The 20298-nt window shown below is 33.2% G+C and overlaps 1 protein-coding gene across 2 annotated transcripts in view; it reads right to left on the reverse strand.

Moving 5' to 3' along the window:
• Nucleotides 1–17966, reverse strand: part of LOC140434873 (pancreatic triacylglycerol lipase-like) — a 32078-nt gene extending 14112 nt beyond the window's left edge. The window contains exons 1-5 of one of the 2 annotated variants that reach the window (XM_072523464.1): nucleotides 17708–17966; nucleotides 3691–3809; nucleotides 1243–1401; nucleotides 787–1035; nucleotides 346–616 (exon numbers count right to left, since the gene is read on the reverse strand). In XM_072523464.1, coding sequence (XP_072379565.1) covers nucleotides 346–616; nucleotides 787–1035; nucleotides 1243–1401; nucleotides 3691–3809; nucleotides 17708–17825 — 916 coding nt within the window. In that variant the 5' untranslated portion in view covers nucleotides 17826–17966. The remainder of the gene's footprint in view (nucleotides 1–345; nucleotides 617–786; nucleotides 1036–1242; nucleotides 1402–3690; nucleotides 3810–17707) is intronic. The other variant, XM_072523465.1, reaches the window with a different exon arrangement.
• Between the last annotated feature and the right edge of the window lie 2332 nt (nucleotides 17967–20298).

Below are 20298 nucleotides of genomic sequence, written 5' to 3' on the forward strand. Positions count from 1 at the left end.
AAAAGCCATGGGGTAGAGTTGTAAACTTTTTTGCATCTTTTTTTTTTTGATCCCCACATTTGCATTCTTAGTAAAATTCAGCTTGTTCGTACGATTTTTATAGGTCAAATCTCTGACAACTGGACTAATTTTGTAAAATAATTTTAAATTATGTCGATTTAATAATTTTTATTAATCAGTTTACGATTATCAAAATTAATTATATTCACCACCAGAAGAGAGTATTAATACATAAAATTTATAATAAATGTTCCAAAAAAAAAGGAACATGACAGATTATTAGATACTATTATGTTTCGAAGAAGGCCTATTTAAAAGCAGTTTTTGAAGTCTTCCCAGACTTACCATTAAAAACGCTTCCATTGAAGTCCCTGATATATTGAAGTACTCCCTTGGTACAACCAGGCTGCTCATTGCCGCCATTTGGATAGTAATCAACGTGTCCAATACTTTCAACAATTCCTAATCCACCTCTTATAAACTGACTAGCATCGGTATGTATAATATCAACATAATGAGCAGCAGATCTATCAAGTCGTACTGGAGGTTTAGCTTTGGCAAAATGAGGTTCTGCAGGGTCCATACCAGTGATCCTTCCTAGCGTAAGTTGGAAATCCTATACAAAATCAATATAACTAAATACAGTATTATAGAGATTAAGTCAATATGTTAAATAAAGATTGTGTTTTTCCTAATTATTCCATATTACCAAACAGGATGTTTAATTTAGTTCAAATATACTTTCACGTGAAAACTACTTTACTAAAACCACGTCATAAAGCTTACCTTTTGTAAAGTATAACCTATATATCCACATAGATGTGCTCCTAAAGAGTGACCTATAGCATGGACATGATTTAGCTTGAGATCACCGGTATACTTTGAAATATCCGCCAACAGATACGCTGTCATAGCTCCAACCAACCTTATGTTTGCAACAGCTTGAGTGTATGGAGGTCCAGAGCCTCGCTGCCAATCTATAATAATAACATTACAATCTTCTTGGGCTAATAAGGCATCTGCGATTTCATGAATCTAAAAAAAAATATAGTCGGAAATCATAACTGTATAAAATATGTGTTGAATAAATATTTTTCAAAATAAGTTAATGTTTCGGTAAACATATTGTTGAACTTTCCTATATCGTATGACGGGAAGATAAACTCCTAATTATTCACTATCTCTTCGTACTCATTCATACATATTTTACTTTTTATATATACATTATATACTTTAACTTACCCATTTTATTGTACCTCCTTCCATATACCCATGTGTTACGATATAAATATTTTTTTCGGGATCAAAATCCAGCGAATCTTCGTAATCAAAATCGTTCAATTCCATAGTTATAGGTACAACTGGATTTTCTCTGGTTAAAAGTAGATATTGTGGTTCTATCTAAAACAAATGAAAACCTATAAACAATATAATTTTTTTTATATTTTAACTTTAACCACAAATATTTCTACTTTATTTATTATCACAGACTTTTCGTTTTGTTGCTTCAGAACTCAACTACTATGGTAAATATTGTTACGATAAATATCACTCAAATTTAACATGTAAACATTTTATTATTCTAACAAGTATTTTCTATTTTATTTTATTTTAGTAAACAGCACGCAGTAGAGATGAAAACGAAGAAAGTCTCCCGTCTTTTTCACACAATAAGCCTTTTCTCACTCTCTACCCAGATTTCGGCCATTATTATTGTTTATGCATCGAGCGTAGTAGTGACGTTTGCAATTGTCATTTCACCTTTTGAGTGTAATTCTCAAGTTTTATTATTAATTTTTTTAATTTGGGCAATAATTTTTTATTTCCTATTTTATCAATAATTAATAAAATTATTAATTTTGAGTGTAACATTTATTATTAGTTTTTGTTTATTATTTATGAATTTGTTTATTATTAAACATCAGTAGATAGCAAAACACTTGGACACTTTGAGCTTTGGCTCCATCTTTTGGATTTGGCGGAGGAGCCACTAATGACAACAGTCTCTTCCTTAAAACGACAAACAGCTTGTGAAAGTGTGGAATTTATTTCCTTGATAATCGGGGAGGGACAGAAAAAATATTCCTAATTTTATCGTTAGTGGCGACCATAAAATACAAAATTAGGTAACCCTAACTTTGGCTTTATCTGGAATACCTGCAACTTTGTTATAAGGCGGAGAAACTGCACATGCTGCCTTGAAACTATAATCAAACACTCAAATCAACAAAATACCAGTTTGCAACATCACCCAAATTATCGCAATGGCTAAGATGTTACAGTTTAGAGCGAATGTACTATGGCCCATAAGAGGTCATTGGAGGCACTGCACAATATCTTTTAAAGTTCAAACGAACTTACGATTTGATTCTAAGCGTCTACAATTTTAAAATCGTCCAAACACAAATGTTTGGCTTTTGTAATGACAATAAACAAATCGCTAGGCCAGCCGTTGGAAGTTTGCGGCATTAACTTACAATCTGCACGTTTCGCGCATGGAAAATTATTCGCGCGTCGGAAAACTGTCATCGTCATATATGTACCACAAATAAAAAAAAATATTTTTTATCAGAAAGAATTAAATTGATTCAAGTTCGTACGAATCCACAGACTAAAAGACAAAAAGATTCATCTACCGTCAATCTTACTAAAAAATTGTAATGACGAACAAGATAAAACAGATCGTCTCAAATCCACCTCATTAAGGTACTGCACCTTCATTATGTAAATCTTAATTTCTTTACTGGACAAGGATAATAATACATGTCCTTTTCCCGAAGAAATAGCCGCAACTATTTCTTCAACCACCGACTACCATCACTACTAACACAAGAATTTTATTTGTAATTTTCTTTCGTCCTCCCTCAATCTGGAAACGCACTGTCACCGTAAAAACTGCTAAACATTCAGCACACCTTCTCCTCTGTCACAAATTCTCAAATCATCCGAGGCAGATCTCATATAAGTAAAAGAGTAAAACTATCCAACAGCCTCCAAGAAAAACTGGAAGAACTGAAAAAGCTCAACAAAAATAACGCTTCATACAATAGCCAAAAAACCATAAACCCTGATGAAGAACAAAGGATCTTAAACTGGGACAATCATTTTGATATTTTAACGTTTTTTGTAGCACTATGCACTTAAGTGACAACTCTATGCGGTAAAGTTTTAACAAACAATTTTTTAACCCCTTGCTGGTGCAGTAGTAAGACTGTCAACTTCTTTTTTGTATTGAAGTATGGTCCGACGTAGGTCGTACCGTTGTTCATTATGCATTATATGGCTGAGGTATTTCAGTTTGCGATGTTTTATGGTTATAACTAGTTCGCGCTCTTTACCCATTCTGTTTAGAACTTCTTCGTTGGTAACTTTGTCTATCTAGGAAATCCTCAATATGTGTCTACAGCACCACATTTTAAATGCTTCGAGTCTCTTCTTTTACTTGATTTTACTGAGTGTAAACGCTCAAGGGTTGTGAGTTCGAATCAGGCCGAAGGAGGATTTTAATTAAAAAATATAGAAATTCTCAGCTTTGTCCAATTAGTACTCAAACAAAGTATAGCATTATAAAAACATGATTATACTGCTAATAACATTATACATTAACAATAGTTGATGTGATTTCATTAAAATAAAAAAAATATTTAATAAAATAGTCAAAATATAGAAAATTGTATTTTAGTTACTTACTTTTTCTAACTCCTCTGGATAGTAAGCTATTGGTCGATTTTCTGAGGTCCACGGATATCCTAATTCGAAACAACCATATATTCCATAGCACTTGGATGCTTTCGATTCTATAACATTGTCTTAAAATTAAAAAAGGATGGATAAATACTTTGATCTATATTAAAGTTATTGGACACCCATTTCAGATGTACATTATTTACACTATTAGAATTTAGTCTACGTTACTCTTGTCGTATAGATCTGAGGCGAACCCAGGGCGGGTGGGGGAGTTTGGGGTTCACACAATAATTAATAAACAATAATTAGTAATATTTTTTAGTATATTTAGAGATAGATACCTAATGTTAGGCTCATGATAAGAGTCGACAGAACGAGTCTGTTGCGAGTAGCATGCGCCTACATAACTGCATCTACGGCGGCCTTGTGGACTATCACGGGTTGTATTGCATACATTTTCCTTTACACCAAACTACCTTGCTATCAAAGATGATAACGGAACTCTACTCACTTCTAAAAACGATATTTTACACAGATGGAAAGAATACTGTGGACGACTGATGATAGAGGAAAGCACAGACGCCCCATCACAACAAGAAGATGCCAGTTTTGTGACGGAACCGGACATACTCAAAAGTGAAGTTGAAGCAGCAATTATGAGGCAAAAATGTCAGAAAGCTGCCGGTCCAGATAACATACCTATTGAAATGATTTGGGCCCTAGATGACGTTGGAGTGGATATAATACATCAAATTTGCCAAAGATTGTGGGAGACAGGTAAATGGCCTGAGGACTGGACACAATCACTATATATTCCCATACATAAAAAGGGAGCGAAAGATTTATGTAGCAACTATCGCACAATTGCTCTCATTGCGCATTGCAGTAAGATACTCTTACACATAATTCTCGAGAGGATAAAGCCCTTTTTACTACCTAACATTGCGGAGGAACAAGCAGGTTTCGTCCCCGGACGTGGTACTAGAAAACAAATTTTAAACATACGGCAGATTGTAGAAAAATCCAGAGAATTCAACATCACAACATATTTGTGCTTCATAGATTATAGTAAAGCTTTCGATTTGGTCAACTGGAGTAAAATGTGTCAGGTTTTGTCTAAAATGGGAGTCCCCAATCATCTGATACTGCTAATTAAAAGCCTGTACAATAACAATTATGCCAGAGTTAGAATAAATGGGGAACTAACCGATAGGTTCAGGGTCACAAAGGGCGTGAGACAAGGCTGCATACTAAGCCCAATTCTATTTAACATATATGGTGAATGGATAATGCGGAAAGCTACTGAGGACTGGAACGGTGGCATCACCATTGGCGGGAAGAAGATTTGCAACTTGAGATATGCAGATGATACTACTATCCCCGCTAGTTCCGAAGCTGAATTGATTCACCTGCTACAACGGATAGAAGACGTAAGCTTAACGATGGGCCTTAAAATAAACAGAGATAAAACGAGAATCATGATAATTGACAGAGCTTACAACAATCAAAATCATCTGGTCATGATAAATAATATCGCTGTTGTAGATAAATTTGTGTATCTGGCTCATTAATAACCAACAAAGGAGGCTGTACTGAAGAAATAAAGCGACGGTCAGCAATCGCAAAAAGCGCTATGGCAAAATTAACAAAAATTTGGAAAAGCCATGAAATAACTACCGATACAAAAATGAGACTAGTAAGAAGTCTAGTTTTTCCAGTTTTTACTTATGCATCGGAATGCTGGACCCTTACTGAGAAAGACAAAAAGAACATAGATGTATTTGAGATGTACTGCTGGAGACGAATGCTGAGAATACCATGGGTGGCCCGAAGAACAAATGAATCCATACTGGACCAGCTAAACATAAAGAAAAGACTAAGAACACAAATATCAGAACAAATAATAAGCTATTTTGGACATGTGCTTCGAAGAAATGGTCTTGAAAAACTTACCATCCAGGGAAAAGTAGAAGGCAAAAGAAATAGAGGTAGATCTCCCACACGATACACGGACCATATTGTTGCTACCATTGGCGTTCCATTGTCAGAATGTGCTAGAATGGCAGAAGATAGAAAAACGTGGAGGAACATTGCAAAATTTAGCTAATAACTTCATGATATCACGATACCTGCATCAGGTCAACGACTAAGAAGAAGAAGAAGAATTGCATACATAACATACATCAAGCCATACATTAACATCATCAACAGCCATAAAAAAAGAAGAAAGGGAAAGATCAATGGGCAGATGGCAAGAAGAGTGGAATAACACGAACGATGTTAGCCAGTGGACCAAGATGCTGATCCCGAGCCTAAGGGACTGGGTAGATTGTCTGTTTTAGGGCGTATCTTCATAGGTTTAGAAAGACAGATACAGATTGCCTATACTGCGAATATTCCGACACTGTTACTCACACAATGCTGAAGTGTAATAGATGTACATTGGAGGGAAACAGAATGTATAGAGAAATAGGTATGAACCCTGTGACTGTAAGAAAGATGATCGTGAAGATGACGGGAAGTAAGGAGGGGTAGAATAGTGTTCACAATTACATCCAAACAGTAATCAAAAAGAAATAAGAAGAAGAGAAGCACGAACTGGACTAACGACAGAGATAAGATCTAGATAAGAGAAGGAAGTGTTCCAAAAATGTCGTCAGCCTTACAGCGGCCATCCCAGTTTCGGAGTACTTTACGTACGATAGTCAGCTGTGAGAGGATGGTTTTAATTGGTAGGCAGGATAACAGATACCTGAATCTTTGGCACTGCTATCTTTAGTACTTTAAATTAAAATAAAACTCAAATTTTAAGGACTCAAAATGGAGGTAGCATAAAAAAATTTCTGTGCCTAATCAACCCCTCCCCTCAGGAAAATTCCAGGTGCGCCACTGAGATAGATTAAAAATATTATTCTAAATATATTTTTTATGACATCTTAATGCAATTACTACTTTCAATGAGAATAAGCCACAATTTTATTTTAAAATAAGTGTATTTGACGTTTCGATTTTCATTCGATAGTTTCAGATAGTTCATTCGATTAAATGAAATCAACTTTAATTGAGAATATCTTATGTCTGAATTGTCAATATAAGTGTAAGTAATCAATAGGAAACTCCGAGCAAGACATAAACTACTACATCTGATGCATACACACAGAATACATACACAAATTAAAAAATTCCTCAGGTGTTGACTACTATGGTTTTAACAGTAAAATTATTAAGGCATCTCTAGATATAATTATTGAACCACTAACAATATTATTTAACAAATGTATTAACGAGGGTTACTGGCTTGATGTATTCAAAATATCAAAAGTAACTCCACTTCATAAAAAAGGAAATAAAAATGCTACAGGCCCATGATCATAGTACCAATAATAAGTAAAATTTTTTAAATTTTAATAATTAAAGATCGTATAACAAATTATTTGGATAACAAATCAATTATATCTAGCTCTCAGTTTGGTTTTAGAAAAATATACTCAACAACTAATGCTTTATTAAAAGTAATAGAACATATTGTTCACGATCTTGATGCAGGTGAACCTACTAATGGATTAATATGTAACTTTACAAAAGCTTTTGATTGTGTGGATATTCAAACACTATTGATAAAATTGGAGTACTATGAAATAAGGGGTACCATACAGGACCTTTTAAAATCATATCTTACAGGAAGAACAGATTGTTGCATTTAATAATCAAGAATCTAATCCTCTACCAGCTTCAACTGGAGTACCACAAGGATCAGCTTTGGGACCTCTGCTATTCTTGATATATATAAATGATTTACCAAGTGCGTTGGAAAACACCAACTGTGTCCTTTTTGCAGATAACACAACCTTACAATCAAAAAATATTAGAAAAATCTAAATCTTGGTTTAACTGTAACAAACTTAAGTTAAACTTAAGTTAAGTTTGAGCTCCTAGTGTTGTCATTTTTATGAAAACTATTTTACACCTAACTGAATTGTTTGTTTATATTTTTATATTTCTATTTTTCACTTTCACGATATGCAGACGACACTGTGATCATAGCAACGAGTATAGAAGATCTACAACATCTTATCGAAAGCTTAAGTATGAATAGTGCTGAGATGGGAATTACTATAAACCAGTGGCGGCCGGTCAGGGTCGGCAGGGTCGGCAGTGCCGACCCACACCTTTATAGATATTATAGATTTTTTTAATATTTAATTTAATCAGTATTTCAATAATTAATTGTGGCAGGTAATCAGTTGATGTCATTTGTTTTTGTGAAATAAAAAAATATCTGTGAGATAATGAGATAATAAAGACTAAATTGTATTCATGGTTTTTAAAAGAATTCGACCAATTCGACCAGACTAAATTTTATTCATGGTTTTTAAAAGAATTCGTCCAATCTGAGCGTTAAGTGATCCCTGCGTAGACACTTTTCAAATTGATGATCCGATATCGGATACATCCATCCGCCTGTGAATTCTTAAAAAGGCACGTTCTGCGTTTTCGGCGAGCCGATCCCAACCTTAACGATTTACTTGTAAAAATCAACGGAATATTAGTTGATTAGCAACCAAACATACATTTCTTTCCATATGAACTTAATTACCAAGTACGGCAAAATTAAATTTGCTGATGCTTCATTTGGATTGGTGATTATTGGTCGCGAACTGTACATTGCGAGCGCGGGATGAAATGTTATTTCATATAAGAACGTAAGTAGTAAAGTGAAGTGATATTCAGTGCACGAACTAGCCTTTCTTTCTGTGATTTATTTTTATTTTCTAAAGTGATACGTTACGTCTGCCGTAAATAGTTAAAGGTTAAAGGGTTTGACATATTAGAAGTTTTTTTTTTAAATTAAAGTGTAAACAAATTCATGTAAATTAACCTAAAAAATGCAAGCCATGGGAGAAACTGTAAGTATTGATAAGTCTGATATTGTAAATTATATTTTGCATAATGGGTTTTCATCTATTCCATACGAAGAACAAATTGTTATTAAAAATAAGGGGCATCCTTTGCCTAAAATGTCCCGGCTTATAAATATTAGTGCGGGTAAGGAAAGTAATAGATCATTTTCAGATAATTGGTACAGCAAGTACTCATGGCTTACCGGGAGTGAAATAAAAAACAAACTTTTCTGTTGGCCTTGCATTTTATTTTCGACAAATAGGGGCAAACATCAAAATCCGTGGTGTGAATCTGGTTACGATAATTTAAAGGAATTATTTAGGGCTTTACATAAACATGATATTTCGAAAGATCATACTTAGAGCCAGATTAAATTAGATTTATTTGGAAAACAAAATATCTATGTTTCATTAGATAATGCCCAACGTGAAAATGCTATTAAACATAACGAAATTGTAAAAAATAATCACGCAGTTTTACGTCGTTTAATTGATATTGTAATTTTTTTAAGTTGTCAGGAATTATCTTTTAGGGGACACGATGAATCGGAGCATTCGGTTAATCAAGGTAATTATAGAGAACTAATAAAAATGTTTAAGAAATACGATTTGGAATTTTCTAATTTACTTTCTGATTCGAAGACATTTAGGGGTGTATCTAAAACAATCCAGAATGAATTAATAGAATCAATTAGTTACATTTTGAGTAACGTTATTGAATCTGAGATTCAGGAAACCATTTGCTTTTCTAGAAGTAGATGAAACTACCGACATATCATGTCATTCACAATTATTATCAATTGTTGTTCGATACGCGTTACGTTGTAATATCTATGAGAGGTTTTTAGGTTTTACAGACGTGAGTAAAAGCCATAAGGCAGAATATATTTTTGGTGTTTTAAAGGACAGATTAAAATTTTTTGATATCAAAAATAAATTGGTAGGGCAAACTTATGACGGCGCTGCCGTGATGTCTGGTGAATTAAATGGTCTCCAGGCAAAAGTTAAAACTATTGCACCGCAAGCTTTATTTACTCACTGTCATGTGCATAGAATGAATTTAGTTTTGCAGGATACATGTAAAAAAATTAAAGAATGTCGTCTTTTTTTTGCCAGTTTAAGCGGATTTGCTTCATTTTTCTCAAGCTCACCTAAACGGACTAATGTTTTAGAACGGTTTGTTTCGAAAAAAATGCCAACAGTTTGTCAGACGCGATGGAATTTTAAATCTCGGTTAGTTTTCACTGTAGCAGATTTTCGTGAACAGCTTTTGGAAGTTTTTGATTTTATTATTGAATGCGACGATTTTGAAAGTGATGATATCTCGATCCGTAAAGCAATCGGTTTGAAAACTTTATTAAATTATTACTCTTTTAACATACTTTTAAATATTTTTAAGAAAGTGTTTACCCAAACCGATTTGATATTCAATGTTGTTCAAAATCAGTTAACTGACAATATTCATTCCAAAAATAGAATAACAAGACTGGTGCAAAATCTCAGAGATTTTCGTAATGATAGTAATTTCCAGTATATACGCAGTGAAGTTTTGGACTCGCTTGATATTTCCGAACCCACAAAAAAAAGACAAAGGCATGGCACAGAAACAGATCTCGAAAATCGAGTATATTTTGAAATTTTTGATACTATTATTATGCAAATAGATACTCGTTTTTCGAATTTTGAAGATTTGCAAATTTTTGACCTCTTTGACGATTCAAAATTTAAAAGTTACGCCAAAGAATTTCCAAGATATTTATTAGACAGGTTAATTAAAAATTATCCATCATTCTTTAATAAAATAAAATTAGAAAATGAATTAAAAGTTTTATATGCTGATCCAAATATTTTCGGAAGATGGGATAAGTTACAAGATATGTATAATTTTATATACTGCAATTCATTACAACAAACTGTTACCGAAATTAATAAATTATTGTCGTTAATTCTCTCATTACCACCAACGTCTGCCTCAAATGAACGAGATTTCTCTTGCCTCAAAAGAATCAAAACGTATTGTCGAAATACCATGAAACAAGAGAGAATGTCAAGCTTGTCTCAAATGTCAATAGAAAAAAACTTTTAAAATCTCTCCAAAACTCTAATAAATTTTACGATGACGTTATAACCCATTTTGCTACTTCCAAACAACGTAGACTAGAGTTAATTTATAAACATGTTTAGTTTCTAAATTTATAGGAAAAAAACAAAAAAAAAACAAAAAACAAGAAAACAAAAAATCTCCTATGATGATTTAAGTCTTTATTAGACGGTATACCTATCTGAGGAGACAAAAAATACCTTGCCGACCTTGTCTCTCAAGCCACGAGCCGCCACTGCTATAAACGCTAAAAAAACGAAGCACATGCTAATTATAAAGGGACCGCAAAATATACATCACCTATTGACAATCAATGGTAACGTGATAGAACAAGTAGAAAAATATCAGTACTTGGGAACTCAATGGTTTCATTAATCATACTGCAGAAATAAACAGGCAAACAGAGATTTCCAGATCAGCATTTATACGAATGAAGCCACTCCTAACGTGCAAAAATCTAAATTTGGAGATCAGACTACGTACCTTTCGCTGTCACATATTTTCAATTATTATATGGAGCTGAGACTTGGACATTAAAAAAATGCAATTTAAAAAGAATCGAGGCTTTCGAACTCTGGTTATACCGCAGAGTATTAAAAATATCATGGACTGATAGAATTACAAATAAAGAAGTACTGGAAAGGGTTGGTAAAGAAACAGAACTAATCATCACTATACAAACCAGAAAACTGGAATACCTAGGCCACATGATGAGGGGACCAAAATATGAAATTTTGAGACTCATAATAGAGGGAAAGACTCAAGGAAGATCTGCTGGCCGAAGGCGGAACTCATGGTTGAAGAATCTACGTGATTGGTATCAATGAAGATCGATTGATTTGTTTAGAGCAGCAAGTTCAAAAATAAAAATAGCCATTATTATTGCCAAACTCCATAGGGAGACGGCACTCTAAGAAGAAGATTTTTCACTGTATATGTTATATTATGTGTTCTTGTATTATTTCTTAGTTATTTACTATGTATACATAAGTGACTTATTTATATTGTGACATGACATGTAGTGTAGTACTATGTAAAAATTGTCAATAAACGTACCTCGCTATTGATCTTATGTTGTATTTTGAGAACAATTTCCGAAGTGGAAATTGAAACGTCAATAAACTTATTTTAAATTTCAATTGTAGCTTATTCCCATTAAAATCATAATAAAATTATAGTGTTGGTATGCATTTGGCCTTATAAAATGGATGTGCAATCAGACATCAAGTTTTTAAATTTAGTAGTTTTAACACAAGTTGTAAAATAAAAGGGTTTGTTAATAAATAAAACTTGCAATCACTCACAAATTTAACGCACAATCTACAATAACTTCAACATCAAATTAGTACCTGTTAAATCTGTTTCGACGAAGATTTATTAATCAAAGTCTTTATAATTAACCACTTGAGAAATTTAGTTCTCGTGTTATGTTGAGGATAAGAGATATCTATATCACTTATGTTGCATTTATACACTTAATAATTTTATAATTGTATCTATCGATTTTTCAGATTTATTATAGCTTCTATCAGTTTGTTTTTTGTTACTTGCGCTAATATCTCAAGTGTTCCATTGGTTTCCGTTATTTGTTTAAATTGTTTAAAGCATGTTGTCCGTTTATCTTTGGTAATGCAGTTCACTTCTATCAAAAATTTTATTTCTGTGCTTTGTGCGCTTTTGAACCTCTAAATCTTTTGTAATCCGTAAAAATCATATCCAATCCATATCAATCCCGGCACCGACAAAAATTTAAATTTCTAATTTAACTGATCTGCCACCGTGCTTCGGAAGGTACGTAAAGCCATCGGTCCCGGCTACGAAAGTAGTCGTTAAGTAATGTTAGGGGCGCTTGCGCGACCTGAAATCCCTAACACTAGACCGTAGCCAGAAGGTTACACGAACTTTACTTTTTATATTCAATTTTTTCGTGACCTTTTCCTTATTATTTTTTTCTTTCTTATTAGTGCATGTGTATCATCATCTATGACCCAAAATCAATAAAGAACCTGTAATACATGCAAAAACTCGTTAAATTACCGCAGAGACTTTTACGGGGATGGGATCTTAATTGAAACCTATTAGTTTATGTTGTAGTGTTGTTGTTTAAAGACAATATTATTGTTTGCTCTTTTGTATGTATTAGTATATAATTTAATACAATCAAATTATGTTTTATATTAAATAGGTACATTTGTACTTACTGCCCAGTTAATATTTTTTAAATAAGGATCAAGGTTTAAAAGTTTAAGTCCCCTTTATCTTTCAGCTGTTGCAAATTGAAGTAATAATAAATTGATAGCGCTAATCTGGAAACTCCATTATTAATAGGCGTCTTGAGTAACATGAGTTAAAAGTGCAAAATTGTTAAACAACTGATAACATTTATTTTTTTGTTTAGAGTTAAAAGTATCAATATTTTAAAAGCAATATTGGACTTTGAGATACTTTTTATATTTAGCTTCCTTTCCCTATGACTGTTCAAAGTTTAAAAATGTTAAGTTTATGTTTTAATTTGTCTTAAATTACTGACAACAAATATAGACTAGACATCAAAAACCTAGCGAACAAACATAAACAGTGGTGCGACATAAAAGTCAGTAATCGATCGACTCCGACCGTATCACTCTTGCTAAGGATATAATTTAAATACTCAGGTCGTATTTTATGACCCAAATGCCACAGAACCTCTTAAAATCATACAAACAAGCTGAATTCTGCTGAGAATGTAAATTTTGAGATCCCAAGAATGATGCAAAAAATTTACCGCCTTGTACCCCCGACTTCTCTCTAAAACCTCCCCTCATATAGGGGGAAAACGGAAAAAATCGATTTACTAAGAATATGTACGCCTTAGAAAAAAATGTTTCAAGTAAAAAATGTAACAGATAATTTCGAACAAAAATGTTTATTTACATTTTTTTTGTAGAATGAACCGTTCTCTTAAAAATAACGCTTGAAGCGGCCGATTATTTTCAATGTCTGGTATTCACGCGAAATAAATTTTAAATAAAATTTGTATCAACTTGACTGTAAAAATTCGATATGTTTGAATGAGAGTATCCTATCGACAAAAATCAAAATGGAAGCAGATAACGTATCCAATTTTTGCATTTTGCCGCAAATGAAGTCAGTTTCTATAAAAGTGTTAAATAAATAAACGTCACTATTAAATTTTTATTATTGGAGCCCAATCGTCAAAAACATATAGCCTGAAATTTTGATTTTGAGTTTTGGCAATAAATGTGAGGCATTTGAAATATACCTAAAAACTCTGAATTTAAACTTTCGCCATTACAAATGATCTAAAACATTTAAAACTACTTCTTTTTAATTACACAAGTACGTTTTTCGAAACGACACAACTTCAGCTGCAAATTCCATCTAATGCCATTTTTGTGGAAGCATTTTCCATGACGTGCGATCGTTTGTGATGAGAATATTTAAATTTAGCGTATTTTGGTTCATATTTTAAATGCCTCATATTTGTCGCCAAAATTAAAATCAATATATTATAAATAACAACAAAAGTTATAGGTTTTGAAGATTAGGCTCCAGCAATGAAAATTTCATAGCGACCGGTCAATAGAAGTAATAAATTTTATTGATGGCAAAAATTGCGCAACAAAATTTTGATTTCTGTCGATAGAAAACTCTAATCAAAAAACATCAAATTTTATCCTTGGGGTAAAAGTGGCAAACTTGGTTTTTTTTGTGGTCCCAAAATTGACATTATTAGCAAAATTGATCTTGTTCGTATGATTTTTAGAGGTCAGATCTCTGACGACTGGACTAATAATTTAGTATTTTTTGTAAGTTAACTATAATTTGTTTCTTAGTATGTAACACGTGTTATTATTGTTTTAATAACACAAAACTTTAGCGTTATTTGAAGTCTTAGTACGGAAAATAGAAGATTTATAAAATAAGGACCACAACTAAAGACTGAAGAAGCTGCCAATTTTTTATTTGATAAAAGAAAATGTTATATCTCATAATTTCGTGTAATTTCTAAATTCCTTTACCTATTTCCAGTTCTTTTAAAAATATGATGACAGAAAACAAAACTAGAAAAGAAAATACGAACAATAAAATAGAAGTTTTAATAATCTTCGTCTTCTTCTTCGTCTTTATAAGCAATTCTGCTTGTTCATTGGCGGATTAATACATCTATGGAAGGTTTTCACTTCTTTCACACACATCTTTTGCGCGGTCGTCCGATACTTCTTCTACTGATTGGTGACTCTTTTTTTCTATTTTGTGTCCATTCATTTATACATTGTACGTTACATTTTCTTCTAATACCTTTACTTCTCTTTCGATCTCTCAGCGTATTTCCTGTAATTCTTTTCAGTACTCTCATCTCTGCCGTTTCCAGTGGCCTTTGGGTTGTGACTGTGTTGGCTCTTTCTGAGGTTTCTGAGGCATATGTCATTATTGGTCTTACACTGGCTTTATAAATTCTTGACCTCATCTCAGTGTTAATGTGTCTGTTTCGCCATATAGTGTTATTAAGGACCATGCCAGTATATTTGCTTTTTGTACTTGAACTCTCACTTCTTTGTCGAGGTCTCCATAGCCAGACACTGTAATTCTCAGATATTTTATTTCCATTACTTGTTCAATACTGATGCCATCAATTTCTATTTTACATCTGGTTGGTACTTTGCTGACTACTATTGTTTTAGTTTTCCGAGATGAAATTGTCATATTAAATTCTTTTGCTTCTATGTTAAATCTGTGGACCAGTCTTTGTAGACTATCTTCATCTTGGGCTATCAATATTTCGTCGTCTGCGTAACAGAGTATTTTTATTTCTTTGTTTTACATTCTGTATCCTCTTCCTTTGTTAACGCATTTGATGATTTCATCCATGATCAAATTAAAGAGCATGGGGCTCAATGAATCTCCTTGTCTTATTCCGCTGCCTATTTCTAAAGTTTCTGTAAGTTGTCCATCTATTCTGACTTCCATTTTTTTTGTTTTGGTAGTAGTTTTAATAATGAGTGGGATAATTTCTTTTCTATTGGCAATAACGGAAAATAGTTATGTGTTATTTGTAATTATACGATTGAAAATTATAAATTTACGTCGACATTATAAAACCAATCATTATCTTCAGTTTTCCAATCACTATCCACCAAATTCCAAATTAAGGTTAGATATATTTGCTTCTTTAAAATTAAATTAAATTAAGTACAGTCAATTTTGACGACATTTTAAATTTTTAATTTTAAAAATGGCTCGGGCTATCAAGGATCTTGGTCGCCCGTAACATTTATAATGATGGTCACAAAAATAATAACGTATTCTATAAAAAGAATATAGAAGCTTTTGACCTGTGGATATAATGCAGAATTATTACAAATTTTATAGGTGCAGGTTATCACCAATGTCGAGCTGCTAAGACAAAAAAAATAGAAATATTTGTAGTGACCATAAGTGACCGTAGTAAGGGAAAAGTTCTCTACCTTGACACATCATGCGAGGAGACAAATATCAAATATGTACCACATTCGCTGCTACCTGTTGCCAAAAGGCATTTTGCGTGCGTGAATCAGACGCCACTGTCGCCAAAGGGCGTTTTACCTTACTTGAGTGAGGTCCCATTGACGCCTTCTGGCGTTCACACATTGTAGAAATAAATAGGTTCTTTTGCTCAGCTCTACGCATAATTACTTCTTGTTTTGCAGGCACCTACCATGGTTTACCTACTGTGGTTTTACCACACCAGGTAAAGGTTCAATTCATACATTTTTGACTCTGGTTTTTTATCTTAAGTTTTTTAGTACTTCATTTCCTATTCCAATATTTTTCCTAAATATACACTCAGGCAGAACGTAACAGTGTTTTATTATGTCAAATATTACAAATTCATAGTTTTTTAGTTTATTGCTATGTAGACAGTATTGATAGGTATTTCCCTACTAACAAATATGCATTATATGCACGTAAAAATAAAATAGCAAATTCTGATTGGAGAGATAATCCAACACCTATCAAGAATATTGCCATTACAACAAATCAAGAGTTACTGGTTCCTTTGCCTAGTGATAAACCCTTAGACTATTTTAGACTGTTAATAACTGATGAATTTTTACAAGTTTAAAACCAACCCAACGAATATGCAATATCTATCTTTTTGCGGTTGACAACAGAAATCTAGAATAAATAAATGGAAACATATAACGCCCAGAGAGTTACAAACATTTATACTTATACTAATACTATATTTAGATTATTGGATAAAGAAAGATCCGCTGTTTAAAATATAAGCTTTTTCTACTCAAATGAGTCGAAATAGATTCTTGTTGATTCTTCGATGTTAGAATTTTAGAAGAAATCCAGCGGACAATAAACCAATGTCTAATGACAGAATCTTTAAAGTTAGACCTATAATTAATTTTTGTAACCAAAGCCTAAGCTTTTTTTTCTCTTACTCCAACCCTTCATTTTATTTTGAAGATAATTGAGATGAAAGTAATATACAGTCTACAAAGTGAGTAACTAATAAATAGGTGGCAGAAAATGTTTAAGTTAAATGGCAAGGAATGGTAAAAAGAAGAGTTTAGAATAGCACAGCCACATTTCTATTCCGAAATTAAGAGAAATATCTAAAAGAGGAATTATACGGAAACGAAAACAGATGTCAAATATATAAAGTTAAGAGTTTATATCTAGGTATTCAGAAACGACAGAATATAAAATGAATATATTTCATATAAAAATATTAAAAAATTGACTATGTATTAAAAGTAATGAAAAAAGATGGAAATAACAATAAGAACATATCCTCACAGGTAACTGCAAAAAGGAAACTATCTTAATTTTTTTTAAATATCCGAAAAATTTTTCCTGATATAAATTCACTTAAATTGGAATTATTTTCTTTAGTAGGGTTATAACTGAAGTTGATAAAATAAGTGATTATGTAAATTTATAGGTGTACAGCAACAGAAAAAATATTTACAAAGTAATTAACCTAATCAAGCTTGTCAAATAAATAATTTTGAAAACGTACCTTGTCCGATTTGCATAAAGTAATAATTGTACGAAGTATCCTGTACAATATTACTCTGGTTCATAAGGTAAAACAGCGTTTGCATAAAAACACTCGAATTTTTGTCTATTGCCACCATTTTGAGCAAAAATTTCACTAATACCTATCTTTTTGACATACTCGACTTCGAATGATACCACAAGAAATTTTACAAAAATATAGGAACTAAATTAATTCTTATCGTCGGTCCAAAGTCTAGAGGTCACGTAAGATCTTTTAAGCAATTTTCAAAATAGTTTTATTTCTTGGATAAACCGGAGATTCAGGTGCAGGGTGGTGGTATGTGAAAACCATTGTGAGAAAATATTGTTTTTACATACACTAGGTCAACACAGCAACTGATTAAAATGATTTTGACCTTACTGCAATTACGATAAAATAAATTTTACTTTTAAGAAATTCCTGATTTGTTCTAAAAATAAAAAAATAAGTATATTCGTGTAGTCATTTGAAAGAACAGATAATAAAATATAAAATTGAAAAATCGTTGCTGTGGCTACAAAATTTGACAAATTATATTATACAGTAAATATTTTAATTATGTGATGGATTCGACCTTCCATAAAATTTATTATAATTTATTATCTACTACAGCTGTTTTGGCAAAGTGACTTTCTCAAGTGATGTATTTTGCAAGCAAGCAATTTAATTAAACCCAACCTGAGAGATTTGTTCACCCCTTGAAATTACGTTCGAGTGTAACAATTTATTGGAGCTTGTTATATTAATTCGTGTGTAAACAGGAATTACTCCTCCGCTCTCCAATGCTCCAGACTACCCCTTTTGTCCCCACAGCACTCTGATGCGCGTTAGGAACACAACTATTAGCCAAATACTCTTCATGTGGGAGTTCTGGGTAATAGAACTCCAACATGGTTCCCTAACCGATTCAAATTCAGACTAGCGTTAAGCGCTATTGTTCTATTATCCTCTGTGACTCCTCTTGTTGACGCTTTTGCTGTATTGGCTTTTTGTATTATGGCGTTTACGTGATTTTTGAATGTACGTCCTTTATCCATTATGACTTCCAGCGCCGCTTGATGATCGTCTCTCGCCCTCGGTTGTCAGTTCTGTTTTTGCTTTCGAGGAGGATTGAATTCACCTTGTGCGAAAATGAGTGAGAAGCGTAAACGCGTGATTGTGACGAAGGAAAAACGTCTAAAGTGTGCTTAAACGGATCGGCAAAGGTGAATCGGTAAAGAAAATTTGTTCAGAGTTGAATGTGGGGAAAAGTACAGTGAATGACTGGCGAAGGGATCGGCGTTCAATTGAGGATTTCTGCGCCCAAATGGAATCAGATAAAAATCTAAAAACTAGATGCACTAAAAAGAACGAAATTCGAGATAGTAGATGAAGCTTTTTGGTTGTGGTTCCTTCAAGAACGGCGAAGGGGCACACAGCAAAATTATAGACGGAGGCGAATTTATTGCAAGTAAAGGTTGGCTGACTCGCTGAAAGGCTCGTCACGGACTTAATTATGCACACGTAAGTAGAGAAAAAATGTCAGCGGATGCTTCAGGTGCAACTGATGTTACCTCCAAGTTTGTAGAATTCTACCACCATTCTTCAAGATCTCCAAACGTTATCCGAAAATGTCTAATTGCAGGCCGAAGATATTGAAGAATGGATGAACTGTGACGAGAAACTTGAAACCGAATTTTTGACAGACGACGAAATAATTACACTAGTAACACATGAAGAGCCCTATGAAAATGAGGAAACTGATGATGATGACGTTGACGGAGAGGAAAGGGTCGGCCACACCGAAGCAAGGGCTGCAATGGAGGTGGCATTGAAGTATATTGAGCAACAACTTAGGTCATCTTCAATAGACGTCTTGGTTTTTAAAAAACGGAGAGATATAGCTTTTAAAAATTCACTTAATGTCAAGAAACAGAAGAAAGTTACCGATTTTTTTAAAACAAGTTTGTAAAATATTTAAATATGTATATATGTACATAGAAATAAATAGTATTTTTCAACTATATACTCCGTGATCTTTATTAATATACACCCTCTTGTACATGTGTTTGATATATTATGTATGTATGTATGTACTGGATTTTTCTCACGAAAATGCCTGCACATCGGATTAACCGGCCATTTGGTCAACCGGCCAGGCTCTGGTCCCGAGATGGCCGGTTAAGAGGGAGTCTATTTGTTTTTGCTTTTCCATTTAATGGGGTTAGTTTGGACTGTCAGTTGTTTCTCTGGTTGTTGATGTCTCTTTTTGAAGAGCGCTTGCGTTTTTTTTTTGGAATTTATGGCGATTTTTCATTGTATACTCCACTTTTCGATGTTTTCCAACGCTGTTTGCAGGTTATTCACTGCATAATCTACATTTCCTCGTTTCACCGCTATCGCGGTATCATCGGTATAAAGGCTGAGTAAAGTTCCTGGTGTTCTTGAGTAGTGGTAACAGGACCACTCCCTGTGGTACTCCAGCCTCCGGGGTTCAGAAGTCGGACAGGACTTGTCCTATTCGAACTCTGAATCTCCGGTTGCTCAAGTACGAAGAGATTAGTCTCGCCATTGTCGTACTGTATCAATGG

This window comes from Diabrotica undecimpunctata, chromosome 2 (assembly GCF_040954645.1).
Source record: "Diabrotica undecimpunctata isolate CICGRU chromosome 2, icDiaUnde3, whole genome shotgun sequence".
In the NCBI taxonomy this organism is placed as follows: Eukaryota; Metazoa; Arthropoda; class Insecta; order Coleoptera; family Chrysomelidae; genus Diabrotica; species Diabrotica undecimpunctata.